Here is a 25,693-nt window from a genome sequence, read left to right on the forward strand (position 1 = left end):
GGGCGGAATGCAGAGCTTTGTGTATCTGTAAAAGCATTATAAAGCTTTGAAATATGATCCATTTGGGGCATTCATTCATTACTTCTTTCGTCCAACCTTTCATTTATACTCCTGTACAGGCTGCTAGATGGGACGCGGGTGGCACAGAGCCTAGGACTTGCCGATCAGAAGGTCAGCGGTTCGAATCCCCGCGATGGGGTGAGCCGAGGGGGCCAATAAAGCGAGATGAGCGCCGCAACCCCAGAGTTGTCCACAACTGGACCTAATGGTCAGGGGTCCCTTTATCTTTACCTCTACAGGCTGCTAGGTAGGTCAGAGTGCGGCAGGGTTAAGGTTAACCAATATGATGGCTTCCAGAAGTTGTAGGGGCTCAAACTTCCATTGTCCGTGAACATTGGCCATGCTGTCTAGAGATGATGGGAATTGGAGGACAGTTCCTGGGATCACATTCACCCGATGCTATACCAGCTGCACTGGCTCCCAGTGGAGCACAGGATCAGGTTTAAGGTGCTGGTTTTAACCTTTAAAGCCCTTCATGGCCTAGGACCCTCATACCTACAGGACCGCCTCTCCTGGTATGTCCCACAGAGGACCTTACAGTCTTCAAACAAAAACATCTTGGAGGTCCCAGGCCACAGAGAGGTTAGGCTGGCCTCAACTGAGCCCGGGCTTTTTCGGCTGTGGCTCCAATCTGGTGGAACGCTCTGTCACAAGAGACTAGAGCCCTGCAGGACTTGACATCTTTCCGCAGGGCCTGCAAGACAGAGCTTTTCCACCAGGCCTTTGGCCGGGGCACAGCCTGATCCTTTGGCAATCCTCACACAACTCTAGCCCAATGGTTGCCATTAATCTGATTTGAATTGATTTTATAATGAAATGATTTTAGAATGTTGTATCATTTTAATGTTGTTAGCTGCTCTGAGCCCGGCTTCGGCTGGGGAGCGCGGGATATAAATAAAATGTTATTATTATTTATTATTATTACAACAACCTCTGGAAGAGAGGGCACTGCCGTTTTACGAAAGGCTACATCTCAACTAGGGACGCAGGTGGCGCTGTGGTCTAAACCACAGAGCCTAGGACTTGCCGATCAGAAGGTCGGCGGATTGAATCCCTGCGACGGGGTGAGCTCCCGTTGTTCGGTCCCAGCTCCTGCCAACCTAGCAGTTTGAAAGCACGTCAAAGTGCAAGTAGATAAATAGGCTAGAAGGTAAATGGCGTTTCCGTGAGCTGCTCTGGTTCGCCAGAAGCAGCTTAGTCATGCTGGCCGCATGACCCGGAAGCTGTACGCCAGCTCCCTCGGCCAATAAAGCGAGATGAGCCCTGCAACTCCAGAGTCGTCCATGACTGGACCTAATGGTCAGGGGTCCCTTTACCTTTACCTTTACATCCCAACTATTGGCTGTTTCAGAAGAGGGCCTTAGGGCTGGATTAATCTCATGTACTTCACTCTCTTTCTCCCCCTAAAACACAGGGTTGGTAGGGCTTTGAGGAACTCTTCCAAAATTCCTCCTGGATTTGGGAGTTCCAAATGACCCAGTCATCTTTCCAAAACAGAATAAATGGGAAATAGATTTGCCTGCCACTCCAGCCAACTTTCCCATTCACATGTATTCATTAATGAAACACTGCAAAAAAAAAAAAAAAAGTGTGTGCGTTCGTGTCCTGGCATTGTACATTCATTTGCATCATTACCATTTTTGTCTCATAGGATGCAGGGATGGGGAGAATTTACATTCTGTTTGCACATAAAGGCAAATCTACCTATTCCGCACTCTTCAGAAACCAAAAGCACAGCCATCCTTTGACTTCACACTACATCTGAATTTTGCAGTTCACTTCTCTGGTTAAATACTGTTTGCATACATGCATAAACTAGAGTTAATGCATATATTAGTGAGAATGTATTATATTACCAGAAATTGCCTTGTAGAAATGTTTGCATTAGGCAAAATTGTATACACAAAGATGGGTATTGGGAGAAATTCGCATTAGAATGCTGCTGAAATTTCACTGGGCCTTTAAAAATAAACAAACTACAAAGTCTAGTGGAAATGGGGAGAAGTGAATTTAAAGCTGGCCAGAGTGTAGGGGTTGGTGGGGAAGAGAGATTTCCCCATTCCTAACGGTATAACACATGTATGGATCTGTATAATAATAAACCACTACATTAAAAAAATATTCAACCAACTATACACAGGATCTCATCAAAATTGTGCTTGTGTGTTTTATCTACCATGCATACCTGTACTGTAGTCTTCTGTTTGGAAGTTAATTTAATATATTGTCCTAGTTAAACCAGAAATCAGACGGAGAGGAAGCATGGAGCACATCAGGTAAAATAATCATAGAGTAGCATGTTTGATGTTTTATCTTGTTTTTAATATTTGTTGGGAGCCGCCCAGAGTGGCTGGGGAAACCCAGCCAGAAGGGTGGGGTTTAAATAAATTATTATTATTATTATTATTATTATTATTATTAGAGAAATCTTCTCATGCCTAAGAATATAGCTGCAGTCACGGAAACAAGCTATAAGACTGACGTGCCTGCCCATATATTATTATAAGTGATGCTTTTATAACCCTTAATTCCAAACTAGACTTCTAAGTGGCTCAAGGTTATTAAAATATTACTGGTAGCATCGTATAGTTACCAAACTTTATTTCATAAAATTTATATACTACTTAATTGCAAAGAAAAATCCCCCCCAAAATCAACAAGGTTTACAAAAAGAATAAACCAGTGAAATAGTTAGTAAAAACAATTAAAACACTGAGGAAATTAAACCCAGCAATAAACTAAAGACACAGCAGCATTCCAAAACAAAAAAAAATTCCTTCCAGTAGCACCTTAAAGACCAACTAAGTTAGTTCTTGGTATGAGCTTTCGTGTGCATGCACACTTCTTCAGATACACTGAAACAGAAGTTTCCAGACCCTTCTATATAGTCAGAAGGTGGGGAGGGGTATTACTCAGAAGGGTGGTGGGAATGGGTGATTGGCAGATAGCTGTGATGAGCCTGTTGACGACTCTTAACGACTGCAATAGGTCTTACAGGAAAAAGCAAGGGGTGAGAAGGTGAAAAATGGCTTTGTCATGTATAATGAGATAAGAATCCAAGGTCTTTGTTCAGACCAGGACTCTCCATGGTTTTAAGTTTGGTGATAAGTTGCAATTCAGCAGCTTCTCTTTCCAGTCTATTTCTGAAATTCCTTTGTAGTAAAACAGCTACTTTGAGATCTTGTATAGAATGTCCTGGGAGATTGAAGTGTTCTCCTACTGGTTTCTCTGTCTTGTGATTCCTGATGTCTGATTTATGTCCGTTTATTCTTTGGCGTAAGGTCTGGCCTGTTTGTCCAATATAGAGAGCTGAAGGACACTGTTGGCATTTGATTGCATACACAATGTTAGACGATGAGCAATTAAATAGTCCCGAGATGGTATGTGTGATGTTGTTGGGGCCAGTAATGGTGTTGTCCGGGTGTATGTGGCAGCAAAGTTGGCATCTGGGTTTATTGCAGGCTCTGGTGCCAGTGTCCGTGTTAGGTCTGGTTGTAGTATTATTGTGGGTTAGGAGTTGTTTAAGATTGGGTGGCTGTCTGTAGGCAATGAAAGGTCTTCCTCCCAGAGCTTGAGAAAGAGAACTGTCATTGTCCAGGAGAGGTTGTAGATCTCTGATGATGCGTTGTACTGTTTTAACTTGGGAGCTGTATGTGATGACTAGAGGTGTTCTGTTATTTTCTTTTTTGGGTCTGTCTTGCAGCAAGTTCTCTCTGGGTATCAGTCTGGCTCTGTTGATCTGTTGTCTAACTTCATCTGCTGGGTATTTTAGTTCTAAAAAGGTTTGCTGTAGATCTCTTAGGTGAGAGTCTCTGTCTGTAGAATTGGAACAGATGCGGCTGTAACGTAGTGCCTGGCTATATACAATGGACTGTTTGGTATGTTTGGGATGGTAGCTAGAGGCATGTAGATATGTTTGTCGGTCAGTTGGTTTACGGTATAAGGTGGTGTCTATGCGCCCATCCTGTATTTTTATAGTAGTGTCCAAAAAATGTATTTCTTGCATAGATTGATTCATTGTTAGGTTGATTGTGGGGTGAAAATCATTGAATTTCTGGTGGGAGGTGTCCAGGGTCTGTTGACCATGTGTCCAGATGTTAGGGTGAAGCAGCATTCCAGATAGGTTTGTCTAAACAAAAACAAATTTTTTTTAGCAAGCACCAAAAAGAGCACAATAGAGTTTCCAAGTCCTGCCTATTGAGCATTTCTCCTGATTTCTTTGCACAATGATCACAAGGAGATTTTACAAAATCTGCTACTTGTTGAGTGATAATAATAATAATAATAATAATAATAATAATAATAATAATTTATTATTTATACCCCACCCATCTGGTTGGGTTTCCACAGCCAGAATATTAAAAACATAACAAAACAGCAAACTTTAAAAACTTCCCTAAACAGGGTTGCCTTCAGATGTCTTCTAAAAGTCAGATAGTTGTTTATCTCCTTGACATCTGATGGGAGGGTCACTTCAAATGTAGCCCCACGTAGAGCGCATTGCAGTAGTCCAAATGGGAGATAACCAGATCATGCACTACTCTGGCAAGACAGTCCACGGGCAGGTCGGGTCTCAGCATTCATTCTGATTTGTTTTGCAGGGAGGTTATACAACATTGCCTCGAGCAATGTTAAGTGGCACTTTCAAGAGCATTTCCCCATCGTTAGGGTGAAGGAAAGAGTGGGTTTGTTTCATAACAGTGCTAAGTTGGTCCTCTTTAATTCCACAACCTGAACTAGCTGACTAAATCCCACCTGGAAGCTCTCAGAGATTCTTCTAACACACTGTACTTTAAACTGCTCTATCATTGTTGTTTATGTTGTGCAAAGGATGGATGAGCAGTAACTCTACAATTATGAACAGCGTTTCCCACATGCTTTTTCTTTGTGTTTTCAAGTGAAATCCTGGCAAATGAAGGAGGAATGGGAGAAGGAAATATTACATCCTGGACGGTTTTCCTTCTTGTTGGGCTTCAGCACCAGAGGTCACCCAGGGTTTTTCTTGGTCTGATGCTTTTCATGTTTGTAATAGCTCTGGTGGGAAACGGACTCCTTCTTTTCCTAATGAGAATGGACTCTGGCCTGAAGACGCCAATGTACTTCTTCCTCAGCCAGTTAGCCTTCATGGACCTCTGCCAGGTTCTCTCGATTGTTCCTTCCATGACAGTGAATTTTGTAACCCAGAGATATGACACTTCACTCTGTGGGTGTGTCATCCAGATTGCTGTCACACTGACACTGGGTGGAGCAGAATGCCTGATCCTGGCTATCATGTCCTATGATAGGTATGTGGCTATTTGCAGGCCCTTGCAATATCCAATCCTCATGAGAGGGGAAATCTGCTATCTGCTGTCAGTAGCGGCCTGGTGTTGGTCTTCTGTGCAGGCCCTAACCTGTTCCCTTTATGTTCTGCCTCTTCCCTACTGCAAATCCAATGTGATCAAGCATTACATGTGTGATTATCCAGCCCTTGTTCAGTTGTCCTGCTCTGACAATTCTGCCTTCAATAAAGTCACATATTTTGGGGATTTCCTAGTTTTTCTCATCCCCATCTCAGTCATCCTGGCTTCCTACATAGCCATTTTCCTTCAAGTCCTCAGAGCACACACCACTGGAAGTGGCCATAAAGCCCTGGGGACCTGCTTGTCCCACTTGTGTGTGGTGGGGATCTTCTATGGATCAGCCATTTTGATGTACATGACCCCTGCGTCCTCCTATACACCAGAGAAGTCCATGGTTATCATAGCCTTTTGCACCATGGTCCCTGCCATAACAAACCCTTTTATATACAGCCTGAGGAACCGGGACGTGTTGGCGGCATTGAGAAAACTCTGTGCAAAATGTGCAGTGCTTAAAATTATTTGTTAGATAAACAGATTGGCAGGTTCTGGAGGAGCCAGCGAAATCCACTCCCGGAAATACAATGGAAGGTTATGAAGAAGGACAGAAGCAATGTCTGTTTATATATATATATATTTTATAATATTTATTAAATTTTAGTTTAACAATAAAATACATAGATAATAACACAATCTTTTCCAATATCCACATTTCATACTCATCTTTGGACTTCCTCACAACCCTTGTTCCTGCTTTCTAAACTCATAAATTTTACCAGCAAATTATTAACTTGGTTTAATTCATATAGTATAATTTTCCAATATTAATATCTCAAATTTTGGGATTTAACATACTCTTATTGAAACTTAATCATAAAATGTTACTTATCCAAAATTTATCTTTTCGTCTTCCAATTAAATTTAAATTTATATTCTTTATAACTAGTTTGTTGAAGCCATGTTTTTGCTAATCTTACATCTTTCTTAACATTCATACAATTTACAATATTTTTGTAGATTATCCTTAAATTTCTTCCAGTCTTCCTCCACCAGTTCTTCTCCCAGGTCACTGAAGAATCCACCTCATGCAATAGCCAAACCAATGTGATCAGTTTCCACCTCTTTATTCCACCCCCACCTTATTTGCAGTGCCTTCCTTGTTTCCCGTGCCTTTGCTGTGCTAGTGTTTGAAGTCTAGATAAGTGTCACACTTGACACTTGAACGCTTTGGGTGACCTTTTGGTTCACCTTTGGGTGGGGAAGTGCCTTTGCGGGCACCATTCTGAGCCTTTTTCAGCTTGGTTGGGAAGTCAATCATTTAATGATATCTAATTTGCTGCTTACCATGTTGTTGGAAATGAAACACTGGTCCGAAGACTGGGGTCCTGGGACCCTTAAAATAAAACCTGAACAAAATTGGTGAAGCAGCAAAATGTTTCTAGATACATATTGGCAAGGATGGGTGTCCAAAAACAGGCACACCCACCATTTAGTAAAACGCAAATGTTTATCACAAGTTCCTTCCCTGTCCTCCATTGGCTGGAGGCTCACCCCTGTTGACGTTTCCTATCCCTCTAAATCCAGGAACCATCACTCCTAATTGTTGTTGTTGTTTAGTCATTTAGTCGTGTCCGACTCTTCATGACCCCATGGACCAGAGCACACCAGGCACTCCTGTTTTCCACTGCTTCCCACAGTTTGGTCAAACTCATGCTGGTAGCTTCGAGAACACTGTCCAACCATCTCGTCCTCTCTCGTCCCCTTCTCCTTGTGCCCTCCATCTTTCCCAGCATTAGGGTCTTTTCCAGGGAGTCTTCTCTTCTCATGAGGTGGCCAAAGTATTGGAGCCTCAGCTTCAGGATCTGTCCTTCCAGTGAGCACTCAGGGCTGATTTCCCTAAGAATGGAGGAATTACTCCTAATTACTTTTACTCAAATAAGGCGGGGTGTTCCTATGCTTTCACACATCTACTCAAGTGATAAAGCCACATCCCAACCACCCCTTAGGCATGCATGAGATATGCCCTGCCGAAGCTTGCTGAGGTGTCCCGATAAACCATAGCCTAACAGCAATCTGCCCTTTTTGGGGGCATTCTAACCACAAGCCAGTAAAGATAAGCCTCTAAGTGAGTCTGTGGTTTCTTAGCTGTTGCAGCCATCTACTCAGAAGCTGTAACTGTTTGAGGCCTTATGACCTCTTATGATTTTATGAAAAGGCGGCATTTTTATTCCTTACACATGTGCACCTACCAATGCCCAGAGTTTTCAGAGATTTTTTGCGAGCATGTGCCTGTGTAACTCTAGCGCCATGCTCTTCTTCTCAGAAGCCACTTTTGACTGAAATTTCATACTCTCCATAATGTCTGCTGCAACTAGCACTAAGAAATGACAAGATTTCTCTTTTCATCTATGCTGTAGGAACAATAAATATTGATGCTTACATGGAGACACAAAAACTTGTCCTCGTAAGTGTAATTCTTATTTATTTGGATGGGTAGGATGGTCATTCTACATTCACAATTAGCAGGGGATTCATTAGCATTAGCAAAGGGAGAAAGGATAGCAAAACCCTCTCTGTGGGTCATCCACCCAAACTGAATGTGGAATGATTCATGACAGACGGGGGAAAGTCCTTCTTCACACAGCCCAGGGTTATGCTGTGGAAATCGCTACCACAACATGTAGTGACGACCATCAACTTGGACGACTTCAGAAATTCACAGAGGATTTGAGGGCTTGTCCAAATATCTGCTTGTCCCATCCCCAGAAAGCAGTGGTGTAACACTGTGGTGGGGGCACAGAGTCTGTTGCCCCAGTCGCAAAATTGTTAGGGGCGCAAAATTTCAACACCCCGTGTTGCCTCCGTACGGAAGCATGTTTCCATTGCTGGGCTCCTTTGAAAACAGCTTCTCCATGCAAACCAGGAAGTGACCTCTCCTGACAACAGAACAAATCTTCTTTTCTTATCTCTGTGGCTGTGACCCCCTGGGTCTCCATCCCCACCCCTCTGTGAGACCCTGAGGGCTGGCAACCCACGCTACACCACTGCTAGAAAGCATGGGTCTGAGCAGTTTTCTGCTTGCCCTGTGCTTTCTAGGCATGGGGCCGGGCAGTTTTGTCTTTGCTGCACTGCTTTCCCTGTGCCCGTTGTCGTTCAACATATTTGTAAATGACTTGGATGAAGGAATTGAGGGGATGCTCATCAAATTTGTAGATGACCCCAAACTTGGAGGGGTGGCTAATGCCGTAGAAGACACAATCGGGATACAAGATGACCTTAATAGGTTGGAGAACCGGGCCCAACTGAATTTCATAAGAGACAAATGCAAGGTTCTGCACTTAGGCAGAAAGAGTCAGCTGTACCAATATAAGATGGTTGGCACCTAGCTTGCCAGGAGTATATGCCAAAGGGATCTAGGGGTCTTAGTAGACCCACAATATAAGAAAGCCTTAAGAGGGACAGTTGAGGGGAGCTGGGTATGTTTAGTCTGGAAAAGCAGAGACTGAGAGGAGATATGGTAGTCATCTTCAAATATGTCAAGCGATGCCACATGGAAGAAGGAACCAGATTGTTTCCTCTTGCTCCAGAGAGTAGGATCCGAAGCTACAAAAAGGAGACTCCAACTAACATCAGAAAGAACTTTCTGACAATAAGAGCTGTTTGGCAGTGGAACAGGCTCCCACGACAGGTGATGGACTCTCCTTCCTTGTAGGTTTTTAAGCAGAGTTTGGATGGTAATCTGTCATGGATGCTTTAGCTGAGATTCCCGCATTGCAGGGCGTTGGACTAGATGACCCTGGGGGTCCCTTCCATCTTCAAAATGATATGATTCAAACTGTTGTTTTGGCCCAACCGACCACTGGCATGCAACCCCTAAAAGGTAGGTTGCAAGTCTTCCAAGTCTGCCCAATGCCACAAAAGTAAAAAGGTAAAAGGTAAAAAGGTAAAGGACCCCTGGACAGTTAAGTCCAGTCAAAGACGACTATGGAGTTGTGGCGCTCGTCTTGCTTTCAGGCTGAGGGAGCCGGCGTTTGTCCACAGAGAGCTTTGCAGGTCATGTGGCCAGCATGACTCAACCGCTTTTGGCGCAAGAGGGCACCGTGACGGAAACCAGACCACACAGAAATGCCGTTTACCTTCCCACCACAGTGGTACCTATTTATCTCCTTGCACTGGCGTGCTTTCAAACTGCTAGGTTGGCAGGAGCTGGGACAGAGCAATGGGAGCTCACTCTGTTGTGGGGATTCAAACCACCAACCTTCCAATCGGCAAGCCCAAGAGGCTCCATGGTTTAGACCACAGCACTGTCCACATCCCAAAACCATAAGAAGTACCCTGCTGGCTCAGCCCTTTTAGTTGGGCATCCTGTTTTCACAGTGCCCAGCACCCCATGTCTGTGAGGAGCCCATAAGTAGGACCTCACCACTGAACATTTGAATCTTCTTCTTTTTTTATTGTTCAGTAGATGGGTGGGAGCATTAATCCTCATCCACAACAACATTATAAAATACTGTGCAAGAAAGTTACAGCAACTTTGGGATGTGAAGTTTTCACTTTTGAACTGCATTAAAGTTCGGTAACAATTAAAATCTTGGACTCGGAGCCAAATTCCCTAAAGATGGAGTTGGCTGAACATTTCTCCATTGGGATGAGAAATACTGGATTGGATATGTGGCGGGTGAGAAATACTGGTTCTGGTTTGAATGTTTCAAAATCAAAAGGCATCTATCTTTTTCCTGTCACTAGAAACAGGGAGCCAGTTGGGCTAAGCAAACATTTTGCTGTAAACATAGCTTAGGATATTTTCTGACGTATGCATGTTGTTTTATAAGAGAGTATGAATTGGTTTTGTTTATTGTTTGGAATTTTTTAAATCAAGCATGTTAAAGGAAAGCAAAGGCACATGTAGCTCTGCAGCCATGAATATAGGTCAGGGCATTCCTCCCTGCTACTTTTGAATATACAGTAAAATGAATGTGAACCTTTCTCATCAATGAAGAAGACATATCTCTTTTTCACATAGAATGTAGGATAAATTATTTTTGCAGTAGAAGAAGAGTTGTCACCCCATTAAATTTGGGGAGCTATGGCAGTAGTAATGATTGAAAAAGATTTAATTAACACAACAGAAGCATGAATGTTTTTCAACGGATATTTCATTTTAAGAAACTAATTTTTCTCCCTTCTGGATGTTGTAAACAGAAGCGGTCGGCACAGGTATGTAATTCTTAACTTTTGTAGAAGTCATAGTTACTTTGGATTGCATCCAGTTCCATAGCCCCATGGAATTTAATGGACCTAAGTTAGTCCTGGCCATTAATTTCAATGGGGCTACTCTGGATGCAATCTTTTGAAGTGTGATGGTCCATCATGTTAATTCATGATAACACTCACTTATTTTTACTCAGAAACCTTGCAAGCATATGGTTAATGCAAGAATATAATCAAACAAGAAAGTGTATTTATTTATTTATTTATTTAGTGTATTTTAGTTAATTTCTATCCTGCCTTACCCTCCAGGAATGCCCAAGGGATTAAAAAGAGAGCAAGGTAAATACAAATTAGGGATGGGTTTATTTCATTTCATTTTATTTCATTTGCATTAAAATGAATTCACACTTCCAAAACCACTATGCCAATTAAAACACCGCTGTCCTTCATCTTTTCCCAACCAATGTGTAAGGACAATTGCTTGCAAAAATGTGTATTATTAGGAGAAACTAGCACTAAATGGCACCTGAATTTCCTGAGTATTTTTTAAATTATTATTAATTGCAAATAGCTGTGGGAATGTTGAGAAGTGAATTTAAGACTGGAAAAATGAGAAAACATAACTGTTTACCATATCAGTAAAAAGCAATTTGGATTCGATTGGACCATATCAGTGACAGCTCCACACACCTATTTTCAGAATTTTGCATCTGATAAAATGTAAAATGTATAGAATCTGTAAGAATCTGTGTTTTCTAGGAAGTTTGGAAATGTACATTTTAATGTCAGGGTAATAAAATCCATTTGAATGTTTTGCTAATGTTTTCAAAGAGTTCAGTCATGAAGACATATAGACTAGCAGAATAAGATTCTGGCATCTTTGCCTTACATCCTTATATCCATTAAATTAAGCAACATTTATTATCATTGCATTCTTCCTGTACATGTGCTATCTTTAATTCTGGCTCACTATTCCAAGGTGACAGAGTTAGGCTACAATCCTAACCCCACTTCCCTGGGAGTAAGCCTTATTGAATTCAATAGGACTTACTTCTGACATGGCCAGCTCTTTGAGCACTTTAAGGCTCTGTGAATGGTGAAGATTATTGTCTTCTTCAAATACTGAAAGGCTCTGATAGTTGTCACTATTTTGCAGTCATACACATGATTGCATCAAGATGGTGATTTGTCTTTAGTTTCTTGCAGTGTTTTGCTGCAATGAGGTGCCTTTTGTTTTGTTTCCAACGTCATGCACATTCATAACGTAGACAGGATGAAAAGATAGATCCAAACTGAAGGAGATGATTGTTGAGACAAGTAATAAATTCTCCAGTTTAGAAATTCACCTGGTTGAACCAGAAATCAGGTAGTGTGTAAATATGGAGCAGACCGGATAAATAATAAAAGAGTAGAAACAGAAATATTTGCATTCCTAAGGATTTGCTTGCAGTCAGGAAAATGTGTTATTTGACTGAATTACCTACCCATTTGTTATTAGCAGTAATATTTATATAACGCTTGACATCAAAATACGCTTCTAAGCGATTTACATGTATGAAAATAGGATTGGAGCACTTTCAAGACACCTGTTTCTTGAGCATTTATCCAACTTTGAGAGCCAATTAAATGAGATTGCATTATATTACACTTTCCCATGCATTTCCCCACCTTCTGTTGCCCAGAGGGGGCGACAGTGGGGGGGGCAGGAATAGGTTTGTTGCACAAAAGAACCCAATCCACATTAACTGAGAAACCCGAATTTGCTGCTATGCCATTGAATCCCACAAGCAAAGTAGTGAGAATCTGGATGCACCCAGAGAGACCTATAAACATATTGGGCAGTATATGGACTTTAATGCATTCAGTAGAACTTCCTCTTCCCTCCAGCTGTCCCACTGAACCCTCAAAATCTCAGCTGGAGGGTTGGGAACCCCTAAACATTTTTGGGGGACTCATGGGGGGGAGTAGAGAAGAGGAGGTCTTATTGCACCAGCAGAACTAAGTGTGCAGAGCATTGGACACAATCCATTATGTTAAAAACTGCTCTCTTTTTTGTTGTTTATGTTATGTGTACAGTGGATTCAACCTTACAATTTGGCACATCACTTCTCACAAGTCTTCTCCTTGAGTCTACAGGTGAAATTTGGGCAAATGCAGGAGGGATGGGAGAGGGGAATTCAATGTCATGGACTGTGTTCCTTCTGGTTGGACTTCAGCATCAAAGGTCACCTATGGTTTTCCTTGGTGTGATCCTCTTCATGTTCATAGTAGCTCTGGTGGGGAACAGCCTCCTTCTTTTTCTGATCAAGACAGACTCTGGTCTGCAGACCCCAATGTATTTTTTCCTCAGCCAACTAGCCTTCATGGACCTCTGCCAAGTTCTCTGCATTGTCCCCAAAATGGCAGTGAATTTTGTAACCCAGAGCTACAGCATTTCACTCTATGGTTGTGTCGTGCAGATCTCTGTCATACTGCTCTTGGGTGGGGCAGAATGCCTCATCCTGGTGACCATGTCATATGACAGGTATGTGGCTATCTGCAGGCCGTTACAATATCCGGTTCTCATGAGGAGCAAAATCTGCAACATCATGTCAGTTGCTGCCTGGTTTTGGTCTTCTGTGCAGGCCTTGACCTGTTCCCTTTATGTACTGCCACTTCCCTACTGCAAGTCCAATGTGATCAACCATTACATGTGTGATTATCCAGCCCTTGTTCAGTTGTCCTGCTCTGACAATTCTGCCTTCAATAAAGTCACATATTTTGGGGATTTCCTAGTTTTTCTCATCCCCATCTCAGTCATCCTGGCTTCCTACATAGCCATCCTACTTCAAGTCTTCAGAGCACAATCCTCTGGAAGAAGCCACAAGGCCTTGGGGACCTGCTTGTCCCATCTGTGTGTGGTTGGGATCTTCTACGTTATGGCCATTTTGACCTACATGACACCTGCCGCTTCCTATTCAGCACAAAGGGCCATGATAAACACTTTGTTTTTTACCATTGCGCCTGCCATGATGAACCCTTTCATATACAGCCTGAGGAACCGGGACGTCTTAGCAGCACTGAGAAAGCTCTTTGCAAGATGCACAATGTGTCAATGATTTCAGCAGGAAACAGAATGGCAGGTACTCTCCCTTTGGAATTTATCCAGGGGCTGAAATTTAACTGGAGGGAACTTAAGTGAGAGATACCAAATTTGTCTAAGGGTGCTTCAGATGAGCATATTATTGTGGAATTCTTGCTACTCACGAGTGAACAGAGTGTGGAAACCAGAGACTTCTTTAATTAAATTGTTTTTAGTTGTTGTCATTGTTCATGTTGTTTTACTGTAAAACCACTTGGAAATATGTTATGGGGCATCATTCGTAAATGGAATCAATTAGGTAAATGAATAACACAGGTTTTCAACAGTGCCCATTTGGTGTTCTTGGCATTGAAATGTGTGGCTGTATCCCCCAACCCTCCCCATTTAATTCAGATTTATTTTCTCTGGGGAAAATCATATGTATGTCTGTGGGTGTGGGGGGGGGGGTGAATGCGTGCATAATGTTTTGAACAACCCCTTAATAACCTGATTTCATGACTGCTGAAACTTTTATTGGAATTATGCATAATTGGAAATGTTTGGAATGCCCTAAAACATTGTATAAATTCTAAGGGTCATTTTCCCTGTCTAATATATAACCTACAGTGAAAGAGCTGGGCATATTCTGGGCTGCCAGCTCCACCACCTCTCCTGAGAGACTCTTCCACTGACCAACAGCTGTTACTGTCAGAACGTTTTCCTGAATGTTTAGTCAGAATCTCCTTTTCTGCAACTGGAAGTCATTGCCTCGAGTCCTACCCTCAAGAGCAGGAGAAAACAAGCATGCTCCCTCTTCCATGTGACAGCCCTTTACATATTTGAAGATGGCTATCATATCTCCTCTCAGTCTCCCCTTTTCCAGGCTAAACATACGCAGCTCCTTCATGCATTTCTCGTAAGGAATGCTTTCCAGACCCTTAATCATCTTGGTTGCTCTCCTGTAAACACGTTCCAGCTTGTCAACATCCTTCTTAAATTGTGTTTCCCAGAATTGGACACAGTATTCCAGGTGTGGACTGACGAAGGTAGAATAGAGTGCTTCTATTACTTCCCTTGATCTGGACACTAGACTTCTGTTGATGCAGCCGAGAATAGCATTAGCTTTTTTTTGCTGTTGCATCACACTGTTGACGCTTGTGAAGCCTGTGGTCCACCAAGACCTGTAGACCCTTTTCACATGTACTGCTAGTAAACCAGGTGTCCCCCATCCTTTATTTGTGCATCTGGTGCTTCCTGCTTAAGTCCAGAACCGTACATTTGTCCCATATTGTCCCTAAAATGAAAAACACCAACACTAACCCAGGGACCAAGGAAAGCAGACAGCGAGAGATGCAGGCAGAAGAGAAAGGCTGGAATGGATCTGAATTGGCTCTGCAGCTTCTGCCTGTGTTTGTCTCTGGAAGCAGCAGTGTGCTGATTAACTCCAGCAGTGGCTCCTGCAGATCCATTCCAGCCTTTTCCTCCTGCCTCTGTCAGTTTTTGTCCCCCAGCTTCATCTCCATCCATGTTCTGCTGGCCACCATTTGTCTCTTTACCCTTTCCGTGTCCCTGTTTGTTTGTCTTGACATTCCCCATCCCTTCTTCCTTTGCTGAAATAATTTTTATAAAATCCCTGGGGGCACACCCAAATGAAATATGCTGTGCATGCCTATGCAAGTGGGGGGTGTTTGTGTGTGTGTGTGTCTCCATAGTCTGCCCCTACAATAAAACCACAAGGAGAGTCCTTCTGGATCAGCCCAAAGGCCCTTTTAGCTGAGCATCCTGTTCTCACAGTGCCCACCACCACATGTCTGTGAGGAGCCCATAAGCAGAACCTGAGCACGGAACAGACGCATCTTCTGCTGCTTTGTTGTCCAGTAGATGCATTCATCATCTTCACTATCCTCAATATTATCATATATGTCTGAATGTGAGGCGTGAAGGCTGCTCCCGGAGAGGCCCTTTCCAACTGGCTTAGGGGGCAGGGCCCACACTCACCCAGACCTACTAAGAGGCTCCTCATGAGGTCAGAAGAACATCGCCGGTTTTGCTTTATTGCTTTATTGATTTAATATGTGGAACACCCCTTTCAGTTTTTAATTAAAATATAAAGAGGTATAGAAATCAAAAATACATATATACTGTCCAAGAATGCATCTTCGGCATCTTCAGACGGTGAGTGGTAGGAAGTTTTCACTTTTGAACTGCAGCAAAGTTTGGTAACAATTAAAATAATGGTTTGGGAGCAAAATTCCCTCAGGGTGGAGCTGGCGGAGCATTTTTCCATGGAGAGTTGAAATGCTGGATTGGAGATGTGCCAGGTGAGAAATACTGGTTCTGGTCGGAATGTTTCAGAATCAAAAGGCAGATATATATTTCCTGCTTCTAGAAACAGGGAGTCAGTGGAGCTAAGCAAACATTTCGCTGTAAATGTACGTTAGGAAATTTCAGAGATATACACGTTGCTTTATCAGGGAGCATGAATTGGATTGTTTAGGTTTTGGAATTTTAAAAATCAAGCATGTCAAAATGAAGCAAAGGCTCATGTAATTCTGCAGACCTGAATATAGGTCATGCATTCCTGAATGTGAAATTCCTTATTAATAAAGAAGGCATTTCTCTTTTTCTCAAAGAATGGGAAATCATTTTTGCGGTAGAGGATGAATTGCCACCCCTTTGAAATTGGGGTGGGGTGGGGTAAAACAGTAGTTATTATTGTAAAAAATTAATTAACACAACAGAGGCATCACAGTTTTTCAAGTGAGCCTTGGGAATTAATTTTCATTTTAAGAAACTAAACTTTTCTCCCTTCCTGCTGCTGTAAACAGAAGCGGTTGGCACAGGTATGTAATTCTGAACATTTGTAGAAGTCATAGTTATTCTGGATGGTATCCAACTTTGTAGCCCCTTGGAAATCAATGGACCGCAGTTAGTCCTGGCCATTCATTTCAACAGATCTACTCTGAGTAGAACTAAAAGATTGGGATGCAATCTTTTGTCACATGATGGTCCTTCATGCTGATTCATGATAACACCAATTTAATTGTACTTAAGAACCTTGCAAGCTTATGGTAAATAAAATATATATATATTCAAACAGGAAAATGTATATATTTATTTAGCTTATGTATATTCCTTTTAGTTATTTTCTATCCTGCCATACCCTCCAGGAAACAGGTATTTTATAAACCAGATTTCATTTGAAAGTGAGACTTGGCACGACGCATACTATTTATTCCCACATTTTCCCTGTGTGGCGCTTCAAAATGTACATGAGATAAAATATTCTGCTAGAAACAATTTACTACACTACTCATGGTTTTGCAGCTCTAAAGCAACTGAGGTACAACAGCCTGGCATTGGTATTCTTTAGCTGTATCACTGACACCGGGCTTAACACCTGCCATCCATGTCCTTTCATTTCAAACAGGAATATTTACGAACAGAGTATTCCATTCTCATGCTCAGGCTGAGTTTAGTTAGGATGGGGAGTTTTTTGTCTCTATAAGAACATGATAAAGCTTTGATAAATGACCCACTATTGTGCATTCATTTTTAAAATATTGAGTTTGCCCTTTCCTTTATACCCATAACAGCCTGCTGGATAGGTTAGAGTAAGGCAGGGGCCGCCAACCTGACGCCATCCAGATGTTGGAGCTATTGGGCAGTATCCAGCATTGAAGCTCTGCCTGCAAAATGGACTTCCATGCATTCTGTAGAACTTCCTCTTCCCTCCAGCTGCCCCACTGAATCCTTAAAATCTCAACTGGAGGGTTGGGAACCCCCCAAACATATTTTGGGGACTCTTGGAGTGGAGAAGAGGAGAAGAGGTCTTGTTGCACAGGCAGAACTAAGTGTGAGGAGCATTAGACACAATCCATTATATTAAAAACTGCTCTCTTTTTGTTGTTTATGTTATGTGTACAGTGGATTCAAGACTACAATTTGGCACACCACTTCTCACAAGTCCTCTTCTTAAGCCTTCAGGCAAGTGAAGGAGGAATGGGAGAAGGGAATATGTCATTGACTGTGTTCCTTCTGGTTGGACTTCAGCATCAAAGGTCACCTATGGTTTTCCTTGGTGTGATCCTCTTCATGTTCATAGTAGCTCTGATAGGGAACAGCCTCCTTCTTTTTCTGATCAAGACAGACTCTGGTCTGCAGACCCCAATGTATTTTTTCCTCAGCCAACTAGCCTTCATGGACCTCTGCCAAGTTCTCTGCATTGTCCCCAAAATGACGGTGGATTTTATAACCCAGAGCTACAGCATTTCCCTCTATGGTTGTTTTGTGCAGATTTCTGTCACAATGCTCATGGGAGGAGCAGAGTGCTTCATCCTGGCGACCATGTCATATGATAGGTATGTGGCTATCTGCAGACCACTGCAATATCCGGTTCTCATGAGGAGGAAAATTTGCAACATCATGTCAGTTGCTGCCTGGTTTGGGTCTTCTGTGCAGGCCTTCACTTGTTCCCTTTATGTACTGCCACTTCCCTACTGCAAGTCCAATGTGATCAGACACTACATGTGTGATTACCCAGCCCTTGTTCAGCTGTCCTGTTCTGACAACTTGGCATATGATATAACAGCATACTTTGGTAATTCCATGTTCCTTGTCATCCCCATCTCAGTCATCCTGGCTTCCTACATAGCCATCCTACTTCAAGTCTTCAGAGCACAATCCTCTGGAAGAAGCCACAAGGCCTTGGGGACCTGCTTTTCCCATCTGTGTGTGGTTGGGATCTTCTTCGTTACGGCCATTTTGACCTACATGACACCGGCCGCTTCCTATTCAGCACAAAGGGCCATGATAAACACTTTGTTTTTTACCATTGTGCCTGCCATGATGAACCCTTTCATATACAGCCTGAGGAACCGGGACGTCTTAGCAGCACTGAGAAAGCTCTTTGCAAGATGCACAATGTGTCAATGATTTCAGCAGGATACAAAATGGCAGGTACCATCTCTTTGAAATTTATCCAGGGGCTGAAATTTATCTAAGGCCGCTTCAGATGAATGTATTATTGTGGGATGGGTGCTACTCACGTGTGAACAGAATCTGGAAACAGAGTCTGCTTTACTTAAATTGTTCTTATTTGTTGTCATTGTTCACATTGCTTTCTGTAAAACCACTTGGAAATATGTTATGGGGCATCATTCGTAAATGGAATCAATTAAGTAAATGAATAACACAGGTTTTCAACAGTGCCCATTTGGTGTTCTTGGCATTGAAATGTGTGGCTGTATTCCCCAACCCTCCCCATTTAATTCAGATTTATTTTCTCTGGGGAAAGTCATATGTATGGAGGTGGGGGTGGTACACATGCGTAATGTTTCGAACAACTACTTTGCAATACCTGAATGTCCTATTTGCATCATTACCACTATATGATTTGTGATGGTAGCAAAAAATGAATCCCAACATTCATACTGTATATATATACATATACACATATACACATATACATATACATAGACATAGACATAGACATAGACATAGACATAGACATAGACATAGACATAGACATAGACATAGACATATACAATATGTGCACGGAATATGAGCACGGAACAGACGAATCTTCTGCTGCTTTGTTGTCCAGTAGATGCGTAGGAACATTCATCATCTTCGTTATCCTCAATATTATCATATATGTCTGAATGTGAGGCGTGAAGGCTGCTCCCGGAGAGGCCCTTTCCAACTGGCTTAGGGGGCAGGGCCCACACTCACCCAGACCTACTAAGAGGCTCCTCATGAGGTCAGAAGAACATCGCCGGTTTTGCTTTATTGCTTTATTGATTTAATATGTGGAACACCCCTTTCAGTTTTTAATTAAAATATAAAGAGGTATAGAAATCAAAAATACATCCATCCATCCATACTGTGCAAGAATACATCTTCAGCATCTTCAAATGGTGAGTGGTAGGAAGTTTTCACATTTGAACTGCAATGAAGTTTGGTAACAATTAAAATAATGGTTTGGGAGCCAGATTCCCTCAGGGTGGAGCTGGCGGAGCATTTATCCATGGAGAGTAGAAATGCTGGATTGGAGATGTGCCAGGTGAGAAATACTGGTTCTGGTCTGAATGTTTCAGAATCAAAAGGCAGATATACGGTATATTTCCTGCTTCTAGAAACAGGGAGTCAGTGGAGCTAAGCAAATTTTCAGAGATATGCACGTTGCTTTATCAGGGAGCATGAATTGGTTTGTTTCAGTTTTGGAATTTTAAAAAACAAGCATGTCTAAAGGAAGTAAAGGCTCATGTAATTCTGCAGCCATGAATATAGGTCATGGCATTCCTCCCCCCTATTTTTGATTATACAGTAAAAAGATTCTGAACGTTTCTCATTAATTAAGAAGGCATTTCTCTTTTTCTTAAAGAATGGAAGGGAAAACATTTTTGCGGTAGAGGATGAATTGCCACCCCTTTGAAACTGGGGAGCTATAACAATCGTAATTATTGTAAAAACTACTTAACACAACAGAGGCATCGCAGTTTTTCAACGGAGCCTTGGGAATTATTTTTCATTTTAAGAAACTAGACTTCCCCACCCTTCTTTCTGTTGTAAACAGAAGCGGTTGACACAGGTATGTAATTCTGAACATTTTTAGAAGTCATAGTTATTCTGTATTGCATCCAACTCTATAGCCCCTTGGATATCAGTTAGTCCTGGCCATTAATTTCAACAGATCTACTCTGAGTAGAACTAAAATGGGATGCCACATGATGGTCCTTCATGCTGATTCATGATAACACCAATTTATTTGTACTTAAAAACCTTGCCATCGTATGGTTAACTAAAAATATAATTTGGAACCGGAAAATGTATGTATTTGTGTAGTGTATGAATATTCCTTTTAGATAATTTCTGTCCTGCCATACCCTCCAGGAAAGGTCAAGGGATTAAAAAATGAGAAACAGATATTTTTATAAACCAGATTTCATTTGAAAGTGAGACTTGGCACTACACATACTATTTATTCCCACATTCTCCCTATGCGGCACTTCAAAATGTACGTTAGATAAACCATTCTACTGGAAACAATTTATTACAGTACTCATGGTTTTGTAGCTCTAAAGCAACTGAGCTAGTATTCTTTAGATATATCATAGAAACCTTCCATCCACATCCTTTATTTAAACAGGAGTATTTACAAACAGAGTATTCCATTCTCGTGCTTATACTGAGTTTGGGCAGAATGGGGAGTTTTGTGTATCACTAAAGCATGATAAAGCTTTGAAATATGACCCACTATTGTGCATTCATTTTTAAAATATTGAGTTTGCCCTTTCCTTCATACCCATAACAGCCTGCTGGATAGGTTAGAGTAAGGCAGGGGCCGCTAACCTGATGCCATCCAGATGTTGAAGCTATAGAACCCATCGTCCCTGAGAACGGGCCACAATTTAAAAACCTGCTCCAGATAAGCTGAGAAAGGGGTAGTGCTATGGATCTGGAGGGACAGGAACATGGTCCTTCCGGTGGTTGCATGTTAGAGATTTCCCTCCTATAGTGGTGAATCTGGATCCCAAGTGACCCATTTCCACTGAAAAAGAACTGAAATGGGCTTCAGCGAAACAACGATGCAAAAGTCCCAAGCAAAAGTCCCAGCAATCAGCAATATGAAAGGAGAAGTTGGGGCGGGATCAACCTCAAACACCCTATTCCCCTTTCCCTTCTAAAACACAAGGTTGGCTGGGTTTTTAGGAATTATCTTACCATTTCCCAAGCCTTTCTGCACCTTTAGTGGTGGGGGGAGGGGGACAGGGGTAGCACAAAAGCACCCAAGCCACATTAACTGAGCAAACCTAAGCTGCGGCTATGCCATTGAATCCCACAAGCAAAATACAGTGCTAAAATTCATGTCAAATTGCTGTTTTAGGGGTTGCTTTCATCGTCTGGAATAGATTAATCCGTTTTCCTTTACTTTCCATCAGAAAGCACGCCTTGGTTAAAGTCTCCTTTGGTTTAAGACCGGACTTCCAGAACAGATTAAGGTTGTAAACCAAGGTACCACTGTAGTGAGAATCTGGATGCACCCAGAGAGATTTCTAACATATTGGGCAGTATCCAGCATTGAAGCTCTGCCTGCAAAATGGACTTCCATGCATTCTGTAGAACTTCCTCTTCCCTCCAGCTGCCCCATTGAACCCTCAAAATCTCAACTGGAGGGTTGGGAACCCCCCAAACATATTTTGGGGACTCTTGGAGTGGAGAAGAGGAGAAGAGGTCTTGTTGCACAGGCAGAACTAAGTGTGAGGAGCATTAGACACAATCCATTCTATTAAAAACGGTTCTCTTTTTGTTGTTTATGTTATGTGTACAGTGGATTCAAGACTACAATTTGGCACACCACTTCTCACAAGTCCTCTTCTTAAGCCTTCAGGCAAGTGAAGGAGGAATGGGAGAAGGGAATATGTCATGGACCGTGTTCCTTCTGGTTGGACTTCAGCATCAAAGGTCACCTATGGTTTTCCTTGGTGTGATCCTCTTCATGTTCATAGTAGCTCTGGTGGGGAACAGCCTCCTTCTTTTTCTGATCAAGACAGACTCTGGTCTGCAGACCCCAATGTATTTTTTCCTTAGCCAACTAGCCTTCATGGACCTCTGCCAAGTTCTCTGCATTGTTCCCAAAATGACGGTGGATTTTGTAACCCAGAGCTACAGCATTTCACTCTATGGCTGTGTAGTGCAGATTTCTGTCACAATGCACATGGCAGGGGCAGAGTGCTTCATCCTGGCGACCATGTCATATGACAGGTATGTGGCTATCTGCAGGCCGCTGCAATATCCGGTTCTCATGAGGAGGAAAATTTGCAACATTATGTCAGTTGCTGCCTGGTTTGGGTCTTCTGTGCAGGCCTTGGCCTGTTCCCTTTATGTACTGCCACTTCCCTACTGCAAGTCCAATGTGATCAGACACTACATGTGTGATTACCCAGCCCTTGTTCAGTTGTCCTGTTCTGACAACTTGGCATATGATATAACAGCATACTTTGGTAATTCCATGTTCCTTGTCATCCCCATCTCAATTATCCTGGCTTCCTACATAGCCATCCTACTTCAAGTTCTCAGAGCACGTTCCTCTAGAAGAAGCCACAAGGCCCTGGGGACCTGCTTGTCCCATCTGTGTGTGGTGGGGATCTTCTACGTTACGGCCATTTTGATGTACATGACACCTGCCGCTTCCTATTCAGCACAAAGGGCCATGATAAACACTTTGTTTTTTACCATTGCGCCTGCCATGATGAACCCTTTCATATACAGCCTGAGGAACCGGGACGTCTTAGCAGCACTGAGAAAGCTCTTTGCAAGATGCACAATGTGTCAATGATTTCAGCAGGAAACAGAATGGCAGGTACCATCTCTTTGAAATTTATCCAGGGGCTGAAATTTATCTAAGGCCGCTTCAGATGAATGTATTATTGTGGGATGGGTGCTACTCACATGTGAACAGAATCTGGAAACAGAGTCTGCTTTACTTAAATTGTTCTTATTTGTTGTCATTGTTCACATTGTTTTCTGTAAAACCACTTGGAAATATGTTATGGGGCATCATTCGTAAATGGAATCAATTAAGTAAATGAATAACACAGGTTTTCAACAGTGCCCATTTGGTGTTCTTGGCATTGAAATGTGTGGCTGTATTCCCCAACCCTCCCCATTTAATTCAGATTTATTTTCTCTGGGGAAAGTCATATGTATGGAGGTGGGGGTGGTACACATGCGTAATGTTTCGAACAACTACTTTGCAATACCTGAATGTCCTATTTGCATCATTACCACTATATGATTTGTGATGGTAGCAAAAAATGAATCCCAACATTCATACTGTATATATATACATATATACTGTCAGGGAACTGCCATCGGAAGAACAGGTGGTGGGAAGGCTCCAGGAAAATAGGAGAGACACTTCAGCAGAAGAGGGAACCAGTAGGGGGGGTGCAGGAGCTCCAAAGGAAAGGGAGTCGGAGGGGAGGCTCTTGGATACTTCCAGTGAGAACAGTGAGGAGGTATCAGAACCCCCTTTAAGGACCCCCACCCCCCGCCGGAAACTGTCACGCAGAGAATCCAGAAGACGCATGTCTGTGAAACAGCTTTTATGTTGGAAACGTTTCCGCAAACGCCCACTGTCAGATTCTACCAGCGACTGACGGAGCCATGCTGAAGGGCTCCGCTCAAGGCAGGGCTTCACTACACTGAGTGAGCTCTGAGGGATCAAGCTTTAACGCACAAGCAGCTCATTATCCCACCACATATACATATACATATACATATACATATACATTATATGTGTGTGTGTGTGTATATATATATATATATATATATATATATATATATATATATGCAATAACCTTCAGTGAAGGAGCTGGGCACATTCTGGGCTTCCAGCTCCACCAACTCTCCTGATAGACTGTTCCACTGACCAACAGCTGTTACTGTCAGAACATTTTCCTGAATGTTTAGTCAGAATCTCCTTTTCTGCAACTGGAAGTCATTGCCTCAAGTCCTACCCTCAAGAGCAGGAGAAAACAAGCATGCTCCCTCTTCCATGTGACAGCCCTTTACATATTTGAAGATGGCTATCATATCTCCTCACAGTCTCCTCTTTTCCAGGCTAAACATACGCAGCTCCTTCAAGCATTCCTCGTAAGGCTTACTTTCCAGACCCTTAATCATCTTGGTTGCTCTCCTGTAAACACATTCCAGCTTGTCAACATCCTTCTTAAATTGTGTTTCCCACTGGACACTAGACTTGATGCAGCTGAGAATAAAAGGTAAAGGCACCCCTGCTCGTACAGGCCAGTCGTGTCCGACTCTAGGGTTGTGCGCTCATCTCACTTAAGAGGCCGGGAGCCAGCGCTGTCCACAGACACTTCCGGGTCACGTGGCCAGCGTGACAAAGCTGCTCTGGCGAGCCAGCACAGCGCAGCACATGGAAACGCTGTTTACGTTCCCGCTATAAGGCGGTACCTATTTATCTACTTGCACTTAGAGGTGCTTTCGAACTGCTAGGTGGGCAGGAGCAGGGACCGAAAGACGGGAGCTCACCCCGCCGTGGGGATTCGAAATAATAATGCAACTGAGAATAGCATTATCCTTTTTTTGCTGTTGCATCACACTGTTGATGCATGTTAAGCCTGTGGTCCACCAAGACCTGTAGATTCTTTTCACATGTACTGCTAGTAAGCTAGGTGTCCCCCATCCTTCATTTTACTGTTGTTAGCTGCCCTGAGCCCGGCTTTGGCTGGGGAGGGCGGGATATAAATAAATAAATTGTTGTTGTTGATGTTGTTGTTGTTATGCATCTGGTTCTTCCTGCTTAAGTCCAGAACTGTTCATTTGTCCCATATTGTCCCTAAAATGAAAAACACCAACACTAACCCAGGGACCAAGGAAAGCAGACAGCGAGAGATGCAGGCAGAAGAAAAAGGCTGGAATGGATCTGGATTGGCTCTGCAGCTTCTGCCTGTGTTTGTCTCTGGAAGCAGCAGTGTGCTGATTGACTCCAACAGTGGCCCCTGCAGATCCATTCCAGCCTTTTCCTTCTGCCTCTGTCAGTTTTTGTCTCCCAGCTTCGTCTGCATCCACGTTCTGCTGGCCACCATTTGAGGAGAGAGATCTGAGGGCGACAGGAACTGTGGTCTGCAGGCAAGGAGGAGAAGCCATTCCACCCTTGGACCTCCTGAAGTGCCCTTCCTCTGGTCAGATGGGCTTGAGTCTTTTTCTCTGCAAGAAATATCTCCTATTTTGGCTTCCTGAGTGCATTTGTGGCTGTTTTGTCAGTTCTTGTTGTTTTTGTCTTTTTACCCTTTCCGTGGCCCTGTTTGTTTGTCTTGACTTTCCCTATCCCTTCTTCCTTTGCTGAAATAATTTTTATAAAATCCCTGGGGGCACACCCAAATGAAATATGCTGTGCATGCCTATGCAAGTGAGGGGTGTTTGTGTGTGTGTGTGTGTGTGTGTGTCTCCCTAGTCTGCCCCTACAAGAAAACCACAAGGAGAGTCCTTC

General features: G+C 42.7%; 5 protein-coding genes across 5 annotated transcripts in view; all 5 read left to right on the forward strand.

Annotated features, from left to right (window-relative positions):
• LOC307209810 (uncharacterized protein) overlaps positions 1 to 25,693 on the forward strand; it is a gene marked incomplete at its 3' end in the record, with an annotated part of 89,640 nt that overhangs the window by 23,142 nt on the left and 40,805 nt on the right. The window lies entirely within an intron of this gene.
• Positions 5,013 to 5,928, forward strand: LOC307209811 (olfactory receptor 2V1-like; the record flags this gene model as incomplete). The annotated part of the gene is made up of 1 exon (XM_079965173.1): positions 5,013 to 5,928. The coding sequence occupies exon 1, from the start codon at positions 5,071 to 5,073 to the stop codon at positions 5,926 to 5,928; it is 858 nt and encodes a 285-aa protein (XP_079821299.1). The 5' UTR covers positions 5,013 to 5,070.
• Positions 12,842 to 13,929, forward strand: LOC307209812 (olfactory receptor 2AK2-like; the record flags this gene model as incomplete). Its single annotated transcript, XM_079965174.1, has 1 exon — positions 12,842 to 13,929. One exon carries the CDS (start codon positions 12,842 to 12,844, stop codon positions 13,706 to 13,708), a length of 867 nt encoding a protein of 288 aa, XP_079821300.1. The 3' UTR covers positions 13,709 to 13,929.
• Positions 17,698 to 18,609, forward strand: LOC307208959 (olfactory receptor 2AK2-like). The gene has a single exon (XM_079964017.1). The coding sequence runs from the start codon at positions 17,740 to 17,742 to the stop codon at positions 18,604 to 18,606; it is 867 nt and encodes a 288-aa protein (XP_079820143.1). The 5' UTR covers positions 17,698 to 17,739; the 3' UTR covers positions 18,607 to 18,609.
• On the forward strand, positions 22,113 to 23,011 carry LOC307209813 (olfactory receptor 2AK2-like; the record flags this gene model as incomplete). Its single annotated transcript, XM_079965175.1, has 1 exon — positions 22,113 to 23,011. Exon 1 carries the CDS (start codon positions 22,145 to 22,147, stop codon positions 23,009 to 23,011), a length of 867 nt encoding a protein of 288 aa, XP_079821301.1. The 5' UTR covers positions 22,113 to 22,144.

The sequence above is a fragment of the Podarcis cretensis genome (assembly GCF_951804945.1).
Source record: "Podarcis cretensis genome assembly, chromosome: 2".
Lineage (NCBI taxonomy): Eukaryota > Metazoa > Chordata > Lepidosauria > Squamata > Lacertidae > Podarcis > Podarcis cretensis.

What these genes read in the sequence shown, in the direction of transcription:
- LOC307208959 (XM_079964017.1), top strand. Translation starts at nt 17,740, where the DNA reads ATGGTTTTCCTTGGTGTGATCCTCTTCATGTTCATAGTAGCTCTGATA.